The sequence below is a fragment of the Lathamus discolor genome, chromosome 1 (assembly GCF_037157495.1).
Source record: "Lathamus discolor isolate bLatDis1 chromosome 1, bLatDis1.hap1, whole genome shotgun sequence".
NCBI classification, from domain to species: domain Eukaryota; kingdom Metazoa; phylum Chordata; class Aves; order Psittaciformes; family Psittacidae; genus Lathamus; species Lathamus discolor.
This window is the reverse complement of record NC_088884.1, coordinates 68,342,890-68,357,710: the sequence shown is the minus strand read 5'-3', so window position 1 is coordinate 68,357,710 and position 14,821 is coordinate 68,342,890. Positions and strand designations below refer to the sequence as shown.

The following is a 14,821-nucleotide window of genomic DNA, read 5'->3' as shown; positions in this document are numbered from 1 at the left end:
CTGCTCTTCTGTTAGATAAGTGTCTGAGGGAAAGGTAAAATCTTTCTTTGCTATGACGAAGAGAAGCTCCTGTCCTGTCCAAACCCAGCCCCAGACACGCTGAGTTAATTCAGTGGCAGAAGGCCTGCTGCTGCAGCTATTCACCCCAGCTTGAAACAGAATTCTAGTTTCTCTCTTGTTTACTATGCTTTCATAAAAAGATGAGATAAAGGGCTGCAAATAGGCTCAACAACTTCCTCTGTCGGTTCAGGGTGGAGCTCCCACCCTGTAGCATTTGGTGCATAACATTTGGTAAGAGACACAAAACCTGAATCACAGAGAGAGGCAGCTGGCATTTTCTTCTTCCCTTCATCTTCACCCCACTTTCAAAAAGCATTTCTCATAGCATGGAAGAAGAAAGTATTCAAAAACCAGAGTCACATGCACAGAAGGATCTATCATCTTGCTAGTCGGGCAGTATCAGAAAGCAGTATGCTGTAGAAATGTGAAAATACACAGGTGAGAGAAAAGAGAGCTCCACCAGCACCTTTTTCTCCTTACATAGCTCCAGGGAGTTTCACATCTGGTACACAGACCTGATCATACTTGAGAATTCTTGCTGATGTAACACCCCTGGCATTGGTAAGCTCACCCCTTGGATTAAGCCTAAGATCTGAGTATTAAGTTGAAGATATGAAAAGAAGCCATAGCTGGTAAATTGTGATTATTCACACTCCACAACATATAAACTCAGAAAAATTAAAAATTAACATTGACCTAAAAATAACCATCCAAATATTTTTATTAAGGTGAGAAATACATCTCTAGCCCCATAACAAATGCAGCTTTGCCCTTCTATGACGCCCTTCAATAACAGTGTCATTGTGATTAAAGAATTATGAGTATTTCTAGTCTCAAACAGAAGAAGGCTGGATAAAGTTTCTCCTCCATGTTGCAAATGTTTGCCCTGCCAAAGCATGACATTACAGTTACAGTGCTACAGCTTTATCAAGTCCTCCCTATTACATGAGCCTGTACAGTGTACTGGCTCACAAAGCAACTCTTACCCAGAACTACCATTTTCCAGCTCCCTGAACTGGGCTTGACCTGGCTGCACAGGCAGATGTATAGGCAGGACTGTGGAACCCTGACTCAGCTCAGCTCACTATGGAGCCGCGCACCATCTGAGCTGCTTCCAACACCTGGAACAAGCACCCCTCCACAGCTCACATCCAGAACTCAGCAAAACTGTCAGTAACTTTATTACAGCGGTATCTCCCTTATGATGCAGCTGAAGATTTTCATTTAGCTGTGTGAAAAGCCTCAAGTGTAGGTTTGCCACAGAAAAAGATGCAAAATTATTGACAGAAAGAGCTAAGATTTTTTCAGGGCCCACACTGAGTTAATTTAAACTCCAATAGATGTGTGTAATTTCTCAGAAAGTTCATCCTCTTCAGGAGCAAAATGGAACTGTCACCTATGGTAACAGTTATCAGATCTATAGGTGACTACAGCTTTGTGTCAAAAGACATTTACAGCAAGTGCAGATAATGTATAACCCACTCTGTCCACTGCCGTTAACTCTTAGCATTCAGAAGACATTACCTAGATCCTGAAATTAAAAATAAAAACGATAAAGCTTCATTACAATTAGGACTGTGCCATCTCCAAGCTGAAAAGGACAAGCTAGACAAGGAACTTCTACCAGGACCCGTTTGATCTATGTATTCCTAAACCAGACTTCATGCCTGCTTCTTGGATGGATAATCACCCTTTGCAACCTCTTCTGGCAACTTTATGGAGTGCCCAGGCTGGGGGAAGTGTGAGGCCATGAGAAGAAAAAGGAAAGACCATTCCCAGCCAACAAAAGAACTGTGGGAACACAAAGAGGAAAAAGCAGTATTACATACCAGAATTTACTCCCCTGAATTACCACGTTTCTCTTGCAACTGGCAGAGTTAAATCTTTTGTCATTGCAGGGATCAAGGACTAAACGCAGCCTATCAAACCCCTAAGCATGGCCTTTTCTTTCTGCAGCTTCACAAAGGACAAACAGCACATTTCATTGCTAACACAATGAACTTTCCTACTCAAACCATGTCTTATTAATCACAAATGTTATAAGCACATGGAAAATAATCAGACAGCTATCTAAAAATATAAACAAACCAGGTGCAGTCATAAGGCCCCAGACAATAAGGCTGTCAGCTCAAATGGACAGACTTCTCCACACAAGCCCCAAAGCTTTGAAATTGTACTTCAAGAGATCAAAGTCAAAAAAGCACCAAATAATTTCTGGGAGGCAAGTTACAGTTAGATGATCAATTAAAATAAAACCAGTTACAAATCTTTGTGTTACATGCCACAAACAGAAATACATCTGCAAGTGCCCTCTACAGCTCTTGTCTATTTTACAAACAAAAGCAGGTTTTACAGTACCTGCTTAGTGCTCCAGCCTTACTCTCAGAGCATAACATCAAGTATATCAAAAGTCTCACTGCAGCCTCTACATCTGAAGTCCCATTTTATACACAATGAAGCAGGAAATAGCAAGGTTTCAGAGGTTAAATGGAATACTAAAGAAAAAGCGTTATTATTTTTAGATCTAAAAGACTTTACAGGCTTGGACATTTTATTAAACAAGTCTGGGAGTAATGATATTTACATTCCATAACTCCCTATCCTAAATGAAAGTACAGTTTCAACTTGGTTTTTGGAAAAAAAGGTATGAAAGTAAAGCAATTACCAACAGGCTGAAGAGCAGACACTAGATGGCAGGGAAGTAAACATTCATATTTTTGTTTTGTTACCATAAGTATATTCCAAAAACTATAGGGGACATCATTATAAAGACCTGATATGTAAAGCAGTGAGAGAATGATTGGAACATGTTATGCAGCAGAGAGCAGGAAGGGCTCTTCTAGGGTGTTAAGGCAAGTGGTTTATCTGCAATTCAAATGTAACACACAACAATCTTCAAATGTCAGCTGTGCAGCCACTCTGCCACACTTGTGAATCAGTCAACCTCCACATAAGCATAGCAGTTCACCTTCTAACCTAGCCTTTAGGTGGAAGATGAAATATTATTGCAACATTAAGAACTGCACCTGAACTTAAAAGTCTACGGATATAACTTTAGAAACTTTAACTTATAACTTACAGGTGATAAGCATTTCACTTCCTGAAATTAATACCTCAAAGATCCTTGTTTTCTTGTGATGGTAGCTGTGCTGGATGCAGAGCATCAGTTAGAAGCTTTGCCTAGATGATGATCAACGCTGATCATTTATGCCAAAGCATAAACTGTGTTTGCAAATGGCAAATTCCTTTTGAATTAATTATAAGCAATGTCTCACAGACCCCCCAAAAAGCAAATACTGTATTTTAGTTTTATAACAAATACTAAATTTATCCATTAACCTCACTGCTACAAAACAATTCTAAAGATGCAGCTAGTGATATGAGCAGCCTAAAAAGATTGTAATCATTAGGCCACCTACTCTATTACAATCATTCTGAATTGTATGATGTGTTGCAATTGACCAGGGCATGCTCCCCTCATGTAGTCCAGAGATAAAATGCACACTCCCCAGGAGGGTCTGAAACCAGCAGCACAAGATTCACAAATCTTGTATCCCAAAACATGCTCATGCAACTAACTAACAGGCTACATGTCCAAGCAGAAAACAGCATTAGAGTGTTGGTAATTCAGACGCACAGCATGGGAACACCTCAGCATCTGTAAAAAGAGTCACATTAGAAAACAGCACAAACTCCATTCTTTTTAGATTCTGTGGTGCTTGTTTTCCAGGATGCAGTATATCTACATATATATTTTGTGTAAGCACAAAAACTGGCGAACACCAGATACACAGGAACGAAACAGAAGCTCCTACAAATTCTCTGTGTGTATCACAGCCTCACTCCTAGCTTTCAGTCCAGACGATGCCCTTTTCAAAGGCTGCCCTTTCAGACAGTCACCAAGCAGCGCTATAAAGCAACAGAAAGCACACTCCCAGAAATTATCTTCTACTGTTTCGCCTGCTTAGGTGAATCTGATGGTCACAACAACAGCCTTCCTGCTGGACTGTGCCACATGACAACCGTTCATGCTTGCCTGTATTTTACATTTGCAGCCAGAAGCCACAGATCACAATCCCGATGGATAAAACAACGGGCATGTGAAGCTTAAACCTTGCAAAAGAGAAAAAGCACAACAGATTTTGCAAAGCAGAATAGTGCTTCATTTCGGAAATGTCTCTCCCCTAAAAATTTTTGCTGTTTTATTTCAAGACACTTTGCACACATCTTTTTTCACTGATGCACATTATCTACTGGTTTAGACATTCCTTTCAAGGGCGGAAAACTGGGTGTTTAATAACCCCCCAACAAAAACTTCAAATAGTTGTAACCTTTAAATTTGACACTGTAAAAACTGAGAGCATCTGACTGTTCTTCTACAGCATGGCAAAGAGTTGAGCACAGACAGCAGAATTTGCTTAGCTCTCATTTTATGAGGACAAGAAGATGAAAATCACCTCTGCATAGCTACAAAAAATGCAAATATAGCAAAAAAGCTTGTCAGTTTGCACTATCATAAAACAGGCCAAAACCTGAATAAATATGAAAACTCAGCTCTCTGTGCTTCTAAATACAGTCCTTCTAGCTCAAATCACAGGTATATCAGATGCAAGAGAAGATTTGCTTCCCACCTCTTTCCTAGAGGCAGTTGAGAATTTTAATCTTCAACTAATGAATCTTGCTACTAGTGAAAGGTTACACAAAGTGGTAACAGAAAAGCAAGAAGAATTACTGAAGTATAAACCCCAATTATTTTGAACCCTCTGTCACTGCTTAGAAATGTTTCATTTCTTATTATAATACACTAATCTTTTAGTAAAGCAAGCTCTACTGTAGGTGGCTGGTGGGTTGGAAAGGTTACTAAAGCGAGATTAAGTGTACTGGTTAAAAAAATGTTGAGACATTTGCCTTTCCTCTCTACCATATAAACAAAATTCCACATGGGAAAAAAGTAAGCAATTCCCAGCTCTGTTCTGAACAAGCAAAAGAGAAGTAATGTGACTCTCATTTTAATGTGACACAAATATGTCTCCTTCTACTCCTTTACAGTGTCCAAAAATCTTGTGTTGATGGAAGCCTAAAATAAAATTTCTCTTCTAGGACACCAAGCTGAATCTAAACACCACATAAGACTTATACTGGAGTCAGGGGAGCCAAAGGTACCACACTGAGTTTGCGCACTAGGTAGCTTTTAATATAATACAAAAACTTTCACTTATATCACACTTGGTTAATGGATTTTTGCACATCTGTTTGGTTACGAGATCCAGGAACTGATCTGTATTAAAGGCAAATCTAAATGAACATGTAGGATAGCACAGTAAGATCAAAACTGCATAAAAAAACAGTTGATGCTGAGGAACTGACATCCACACTCTATACATAAAGGTGAAATGGGAGGTGTGGCGTCAGGAAAGTTACAGTCTCGATGCATGGACTGAAAGCCTATTAGCTGTAGGCAGAATACCTTCCTCTTCATTTTCATCCCAGTTTAATCCAACTCTCAAGCTTAATTTCATGGTGCAAAGAAACACACAGAAGGCAGGTGCAAATAGGAGCTTCACTTCAAAAGCACCTTCCTGACACAAGCTATAATGCTAATGTAGATACAGCCACAACTACCACAATTCTTTCAAGAGTGTGAAGGATCTCCAGATGAAAAATTAAGCCTAGAAACCAATCAGCATTTCACATGGAAAAAGTGATCCAGCTCATTTATTTGACACCAAACCATTCTCTGGATTCCCACTTTCATATTTTTGTTCAGTTTTCATGAAGGGCTGTGTGGGGCTTGATTCCTAACGTACCCAAGGGGGAGACATGGGGCCCGGGACAGCCATGTTTAGTAGTAGATGACAGAAAACAAGATTAAGTACCTATGCATTTCCACAGATGTGGGTAGAGGGCAGACTGATGAACGAACAACTTGCATATTGCCAGTAGTAAGTAAAAATGTCTATTCTGAACTGCTGAAAGTAGAAGCAAAGCTGTCGTGACTCTGAGATGCCTTCAGGAGGAACACAGCCCCTAGTCATCCTATGTATTTCTCAGGTTAAAAAAGGGACTTCTGCTTTAAGTATCACAATCATTCTCTCATCTGATCTTCTCATTAAAAATGGCCCAGACAAATAATATTTTAACCATTTCCCTATGTGTAGTTATTTCCAATTGCCAGGTATGGGGAAATGATACCATGACTTGGAAGAACTAATTCCAAATCAGGTTTAGGATAGATCTACTAAAGTGTTTTTTCTCCACTGAAGAAAAGGTCTTTTCATGTGTCACCAGTATTGTCACAATGATATTTCACTGAGCATTCTTCATCCAACATAAAACCCACATGTAAGAGACTTAAATGAAGCAACAAAGGGCACAAGTCTGCAAAGACTAGTTATTTAGGCTGTATTTTAAGCAAATTTAAGACTGACTAATTACTCTGGGTGCCTTACTTGAATTACTTGCAAAGGCCCCATTTTCAAAGGACCCATAAAACAGACCCCTCTCAGGAATCACAAGTTTGGCCAGCCACACTTTGAAGAAAGACAGTACTGAACATAGAGCATTTGCATACATACCCACCTAAAGCAGGAGACCACAAAGAAGTCAGGAACATTTTCTTCTGGTAAGTATTATTAAAAGGGTACAGGCCCTGGGACACTAGTCTTTCATCCAAAAGTAAGTGTAATCTGTAGAAGCACGTATACAAATTCCCCAGGTAAAAACAAGACAGACATGAGGTACTATATCCAGACAGGACAACCTTTCCTTTTTTATTTGTTAACAGGATTTTAAGTAGGGGTCCCAGAAACATCTTGAGCATTTCACTGCCTTCCAGTGAGCCACTTCAGGTGACAAGAGTGCTGTTGACAGTTTCTCTTCATTCAGAGGGAGTTGAAAGCCTAACCTTACAGCTTCATCAAAGCCTAAGTCACATCACTGTGTCATATTACAGTGTGCACCCCAGAAATAGAAGCAATGAGAAACGCCTCATTACTATGCTGTTTTCAAGTAAGGCTTGTGAAATGGGGGAGAGGAAAGGTTTTTGAAAGAAGAAAACATACCTGATCCATTCGCTTATACTAAAGCTGTTCAGTGAAAATGAGAGGATCTCAGAAAGAAAACATTTGCTCTTTGGTCATATTTCAAGTTGTTACCTGTAAGTCATCTAGTCCGGAGGTACCAAAGCATGACAAAACTGTATGTCAGATATCTTCTGCATTTTGGGGGGAAGGAGGAAAAACCCCAAACCAAACCAAAGCCCCCTTCTCCAACACTAGCCTGACAATTAATATATTAGAGCTTAACATTAGGGTATGTGTCTACCCAGAAAAGTAAAAGTTCTCTGGCTCCACAGATTTTGCCTTCCCCTGCAGATAGGGGAATGGCTGATGCCCATAGGGCTCTTTCCAGATATGTTTTCTAGCTGCAAACATAAACAGGGCCCCTTATAGGTTAACATCTTGTACCACTGCCTGTTTTCAGCTGGTTTATGGAATAAGCACATACTAAGTTAAAACTGGTGAAGAGCTCTGCAGAGCTGACAAACAAGAACAGAAACTGCAGAAGCAGGAAGCCTGCTAGAAGACTGATTATCAGCATGTGTCAAATATATAAGGCACTTCTAACAGAGTATGTTTTCCATAGGACTGTTGTGCACTGTGATCAAATACAAATACTGCTTTCAGGTACAGTTATGTTTACAGCCATTACTGTCTTCCTCAGTATTGGAGATGGCCCTGTACCTAGTGCGCCAACACTAGCAGAAGGACCAAGTTGGGTGGGGCTCTTACATATGATGTTTTTCATGCAGAAACAGAGAACCTGATCTTTCAAATCATATGTGAAACCATTCCCCTCTCAAAAACATGTATAAAAACACTGAGACAAAGAGTTTAAGTGACACTTACGCGGCATGATCCCTTGGCTCACCAGCTCCTCCCGTGTGCGTCGCTGCTGGAGCTTCAACTGCAGCACTGCAGGACAGCAGAGAGAAGGAAAAGAAGGAAACCCATCAGTGCAAGAAACAACTGAAAAGACATCTTCAGGTGCATCTTGTTTTCCTCTTTGGATGCCAAGGCAACAGCAAGCAGCAGAAATGAAAAGAGCCCACCTCCCAGCCCGCTCCCCTGCCCCACTGCAATTGCAGAAGTGGCTGTCAGCAGTCAGGTTTCCGTATTCTGCTGTGGGTAACGGAGAGGAAGTTGCACAGGGTCTTGGCAGAGTGATAAAAATCCACAAAGCCGGGCCTGTTTCTCAATGTTTTCTAGAGCACCAACTTCTTTCCAAACCATTAAGATGAAAAAAAAAACCAAAGAGAAACACCGGCTGACAGTCCTTCAATAAACACCAAGTAACACCCCAGCTACTAATGCCTCCTGAAAACTCTAATTACCATGTGCAGATTAAATTGATATGACAAAATTATTGGTCATTACTTTAAATTACAAGGCTGATTTCCTTCCTCAACTCAGAATCATCTCATGAAAGTGAAATACCACGGATATATCTAGAAGCACCCTTGTTCTATAGCAAAAGGAATCCATCATCACTAGAATTTTTCCTATTTATTTTAGCATAACAGAACATACACATGACCTGTGTGAAATGCATTTTTTTTTTCTCTAATGCAAATCTCTGGGAATAGTCATCATTTTAACATTTAGATTGTAACAGCAGTTTCCCTTTAAACGATACAATCAAAGCAACATTCTAGAGATTGTTCTTACAGCCAAAGACAGTTTCCATATGCAAGGGACCTCTCAAAACTGAAGAAAAGAAACATCACATGAATGTGCGGACACACACATATATCAATTAAGGACAACCAGAGAGAGCATCAATAGATACTGAATCCCATTTGCAATCAAGCTCAAGCTCCTAAGTATTCTCTACATAAAATAAAATTAATGGCATGGCATCTTCCCTGTTTTCATTTCTCTTATGTCTGTGGTGCACTCAGCATAAGAGAAGTCCACACAAAAGTAGAACCATCAGAGCACAAAACTGCTCTAAGGTCTAACTATGCAATCTCATTATAACCCTTATGCTTCCTTTCTCAAGTACTTTGTTTGTCCAATACATTAAACTCATACATTGTATCCAAATTTATACTGACACTCCCTAACATAGGGATCAAAGAAATTTAAGGGGAAGATGCCACTGTCTACTTACACACATCATTATGTTTTACCTGTTTCTTTCAACCTCCCATCTGCAGTTTGCATTTGACTACAATACATCTTCGAGTGAGGGTTCTGGTCTTCATATGAACTTAACAACTATTCTCTTCCTTGGTTGTTTGCACAGCAGCTAATCACCCTCACTTTAATGCACACTCTGGTTCTCACTTGGATTTTTCTAGATTCCACTTCCATTGGCTCTTGATGTACTGCTTATGACAGAATATACTTCCTGCCTGTGGAGGGACCTGTGTGTGCACAGTGTACAACCAAGTCACCTCTCTTCTGTTTCTTAAACCAAACTAGGAATTCTTAATATATGCATCCTGGGCAGAAAACTACTGCCTTCAGTATGGGGAAAAGAGAGAGGGAGGGAGGGTGTGCAGAGAGCACCATGCTAATTCTGTGTGGGATCAGCTAAGAGCCAGAATGAGGAGGAGGGAACACAGGGGAAGGAACAGGCCCTTTGTTTGGCCACGAAACTGCAAACAGAAGTGGCAGTCCCACACTCTTCCTCTCACCCAGCATGCGATCGCAATCCTACTTCTGTGCTAGTGTGAGGGCTAATACAGTCTCATAGCTGGCCTGTTCACAGAGCTCTTTATTTGCTGGATTTGTTTGAGGTGATCAAAACCCTCATCAGGTGATGACACATCTACAAAAGCACTTAATCTAACAGCTTGCTGCAAGAGTCAAATCTCTCACTCACCACATCATCTCTCATGTTCCCTGACTGGTGGCTGGACTCAATGACACAACAGGCAGCACAGCCCAATCAAAACAGGGAATAGCTTTCTGTCTCATTAGTGAGTTGAAGAGGATGACTGTATATCCAGGTATTTGTTAACACTAACATAAGGTGGGTGTGAGACATCATCCTTTCAGCAGCTGTATGCCACTAAGTGATTTCAACCCTATTAGGTAATGACACATTAAATCTCTGGCTGTATGGCATTATTTCCACTAGTGGGCCATTTCAGGGACTCATTTCCATACCCTAAATTAGCACATCTCACTAAATTTATACAGGCAAGGCACAGACCTACAGCATCAGGCCCATCTCCCCAGCCTTAAGTGGAGATAATGTCATCATTACTCTTACTTGTATCTTCCCGTTTACACATCTAGCAACGGATGTTAGCCCTTTTTGACACTTTCCTATTTACTCACTAGGACCATCTATTTTCCCTTCCATTTCCAACTATACCTACTATTTACCTTTCGCCTCACAGAGTCACGGATTTTCAGCTAAAAACTTGCTAACATGGGTGTGGCTGACATTTTTTGCTCCTTGGTACATAACTCTGCCCTCACCTCTATTCATGCACATTTTGCCCAAACTGACAACAGTTTGCCTAAATTATCTAAACAACTTTCCATTTTTTAAATGTCATTATTTATTCCTCCACTAATCTTTGCTCCATTCACACTGTTACCATCTTGAATTTGTTTCCAAACTCCACTGGGCTGATCCCAACTAGAAACGCTTTTCTGCTTTCTTGGATTACAGTCAGTTCTTAATCCACTTGAGCAGTCCTTCATTAAATTCAAAGGTACTTTTTAAACCCAAAATAAATATACCATGCTACTAAGCTGAAGATGTTATAAAGTGTTATAACACCCAGACAACACCTCTAGCAACCAACTTTCATGTATCCAAAGAACAAAATCGCATTTGAGCAGACCTGTTGTCACAAACTCAAAAGCTGAGTAGTGTGATTATACTGCTATTCTTATACCATCTAAATTATTTATCAAATTTCCCATAGTATTTTTCCTGGAACTGATACCAGATGAGCCACTCTTTACTCACATACCCTTTTTCAGTAGTGATGCAAAACGTTGCTGGTCTTCAGCTCTTCTGAAGTCTCTCCCAGCTGCTCCCAGATTTATTAGAAATCAGTCTCAGCCAGACAGCTAGAGACTTCATCAAATGACTTTAAATTCCCTTCCTGACTTCAGCTTCTCTTATGAATTTTCTACATATATCTTATTTCCATATCAGTTACCATTTACTACCTTTTTTCTCTAGCCATAATATGCACCTTTTATCTTCAAACACCGTATCTCTTCACAGCAAGAAACTAGCAACTGTCCAGAGAACTAAGCTGGAGAATAGGAAAAAGGTCATTTTCAGGATACTTTTAATAAGTAGTAAGTAATTCCTGGGATTTCTGAATACATGTACAAACATATTAAACACAAATTATAATCAGCACATGATGCACTTTTTTTCCAATACAGCTTACTTTTGTGGCAGGGAGGAGGGCAACAAGGATTACCTCAGTTCACTCCTGAATTCATTTTGGCTTAAATAAGTACTTGGAGTTCCCAATGCCATTTCATATATTTAGGAGATCACCTGTTTACGTGTGCAAGTGTGTGAATCCTATATATAGATTAACAGATGTCCCAAGCGCCAATCCAAGGCTGTTGTACATGGAGCTCAGCCAAAGGTCTAGAATGACCAGAGAAATTCAAAGTTACTCAGACTGGAGTGCCTTTCAGTCACAAGCCAACAATTTTCTGCTCCTTTTTCTCTGTATTTGACCTTAAAAATAATTTTCAAATTAAGAATACATCAGGTCACACAAAGGAGAGTATATGTCTGCAGGCTTAAAAGTAAGTTCCGTACTGGTACCCTTCTACTCACCTCTTTAATTCAACTTGTGACACAGTCTGTAACATCCTGAGGGCTTTGTATGCCTGTCTGATTTTCCCACTTGAAATTGAGCATTATTTATTTCACAAATAAGGAAAATACTGAAATACAAAGTTTGAACAACGTTTTTGTATCTCTAGTGAACTGTTCCAAGAATTAATAAAATATGCCAGAGAAATATGGGAGCTGGTATAAAGGGCTGCAGTCAGCAGTTTAACAGGAGGGGTAGAGAACTGAGGAGGGGCAGTGCTCTTAAGAAACACATAACATCAAGGTACAGCTACTATCAACAGAGTAACACTGTCAGTGAGCTACAGCAAGTCATGATTATTTTTTATTTCTCTTGTCATAAAACTGCCTTAATAGAGAGACCATAGATCTATTCCAAGACCAGAGCTTACTTCTGCCTATTAATGGCTGGTGGCAGCTCACAGCAGTATATGCTTAAAGCATACAGAGGCTGCATGCAAATGGACACTTTCAGGACACTTAACAACTCTAGTTGTAGTCCATGGGTGCAGTAGTAGTAGGCAGTAGCAAGAACAAATATTTACGATGAGCTAAGTTGTTTTTTGCAGCTCGTCATCTAAATCTGCATTGGCATGCCTGCCCTTCCACATACATCTCTGAAAGCCCTTCTATTTCTAAACCACACTTGGAGTTCAATAGTGTGACTAGACCTACTACAAAAAAACTAGACTACAGCCTCTGCATCTCAGCACTTTCAGAGAAAAAAAAAAAAAATCTCGTTTTAAGACTATGTCACATACCAGGACAGGTTTATGACAAAATATCTTAAATATTCTGCATTTCTTGTTTCTTGAAAGCTCGTGAAAAGAAGCAAACAGCTTTGAACTGCAGCCTGTGGTGAGGCTCTATGCATGTTATATTGAATACAGACTTACTGCCAAAGGGACTCTGCTCACATCTCTACAAAACCTTTTCTTCTCAGGAATCCCAAGTGCTACTCAAGGTTGCCCAACCAAGGTAATGATTAAGCACAGCCATATGGTGGATTACAACAGAGACAGCACAAGCAGTAGTGCAAAACAGGAAGGGAGGAAGGCTGTTGTAGCCAAATAAAACCCTATAGAGGAGCTGAGGGAGGCAGAACTCCCTGGAATCTGGCCTGGGATACCCATGCAAAAAAGGCGAGTGCAAGACAAAACCCACATATTAACAAGATAGGCTGCATGCTCAGACATGATTTATCGATTTTGTAAGTTCAGTGAAAGCAGTCTGCTTGACAGAGACATTCATCCTTGCAACCCAATCGATAAGCCATGTGATTAGAAAGAGAAACTACCAAAGAACAAGTGAAATTAGCCTAACTTCATTATCTAAGCTGAGGAAAGTGCAAGCGTAAGTAAAATCAGTAAAAAGCAAACTGTGCACTCTATGCTCATAAGGGGCCACGGTCATTTCTTTGTACACTGTTCAGCACCTCTGCATACCCCATTTGAGAGTCCTGTGCTACAGCATCCACTTAACTCCACAAAAAAGCATGAATACAGTATTAGCTGGCACAGAAACCTGCCAGTTAGCTCCTAACTCCTCTACCTTTCAGTAGCAATGGAGATTTTTAAAGAGAATTTTCACTGGCCTAGCACTGAGCAGGTCTGACTGGGTTTACTTTGTGAGGGTCAGAGACCACTGCCCAAGGAAATACGGCACTAGGCCACCATTTGCAGCTCACACGTATTTTTCAGTCTTTCAGTACAAAATGCATAACGCCATTAGATGAAACCAACAGCCTATATGCAACCAACTTGCTTATAATACGCAGCCATAAAAGACAACTTTGACAACATGGGATATTGCTGAACAAAATCATCACAGCTGTTTGTGGAGAACTGGGGCCTCTAACTGAAATGTCACAGTGCCATGTAACTACTGCTCTGATGGGTGAAGCCACCTTTCCACTTACCACTTGGCCAGCAGCAGCTCTTCTAGTTACATTGAGAAAATAATTTTTTCCTAGTTTCTGATTAAATAGTCACATTTGACCAGTATCAATGCCAAATTCAGCTTTGGAATATGCAGCACATCAGCACATCAGCCATTGTTTTAATTGTTTCAGTTATATCCTACATCTATGACTGAGTTCAGTTCCTTAGACGTGGTGTAAAAACCCTTCCTTCACACTAAAACTGGTTTGTGAGCATTTTTCAGCTATGCCTGCTTACAAAACAAATGTTGATTCACATTAGCCATTTCATGCTTCAGCAAGAAGCCGGATTAGATTCTAGTTCATACACCAGCAAGGGCAACATCTGCTAAACTCCAGTTGCAACACCTTTCTGTACAGAAGCAGCAAAAGGCGGTTAGGATTACCAAACCTTTTGTAGCATATACAAGATGCTGTAAGAAAAATTCAGCTCTCAACATTTGTGATCAATGAGCGAGTGAGTATACAGTGGTCAAAATTAATTTTGAAAATAACTCAAATTCCTGAGGTGGATGACATATTTTTTTCAGAGCTGTGTTTTTCTGGCGCCATCAACAACACCCCCCATATCACCCAGAATGGGCTAGAATGGGGTTACCAACAAAGAAAAGCCAACTTTTCGTGCCCTTTTTGAAGGCAATTTTCTGAGCCTAACAGCATTTTAATCCACTAACTGCTGATGGGGAATACGTGCTGGCTTTGCATTTAAGCAGACTGTGCAGTTAACAGAGAAGCATTTAAGTGAAACAGACTGTAAATGACACCCAAACTGCAGGGATTATATGACAGTTTGCTACCCTGGGAAGGGGATGCCCAAAAATCATGCCCCTCTGTGGGGTGAAGGAGAAGCAGCGGATACACTGTTGATCCTCACAATTTGCAAGTATCCACTGCATTGTTTGTATAGCAGCCACACGGCTCTATTCATCTCAATGCATTTTAAAGAACAGCTTGGAGCAAGCCTGGGCAAAA

The 14,821-nt window shown here is 40.3% G+C and overlaps 1 protein-coding gene across 6 annotated transcripts in view; it reads right to left on the bottom strand.

Moving 5' to 3' along the window:
- Nucleotides 1–14,821, bottom strand: part of MRTFA (myocardin related transcription factor A) — an 80,428-nt gene that overhangs the window by 21,948 nt on the left and 43,659 nt on the right. For 5 of the 6 annotated variants that reach the window (XM_065677599.1, XM_065677564.1, XM_065677574.1 and 2 more), the window contains one exon: nucleotides 7,968–8,033. In XM_065677599.1, coding sequence (XP_065533671.1) covers nucleotides 7,968–8,033 — 66 coding nt within the window. Of the gene's footprint in view, nucleotides 1–7,967; nucleotides 8,034–8,170; nucleotides 8,190–14,821 lie in introns of those variants that run through there. The other variant, XM_065677584.1, reaches the window with a different exon arrangement.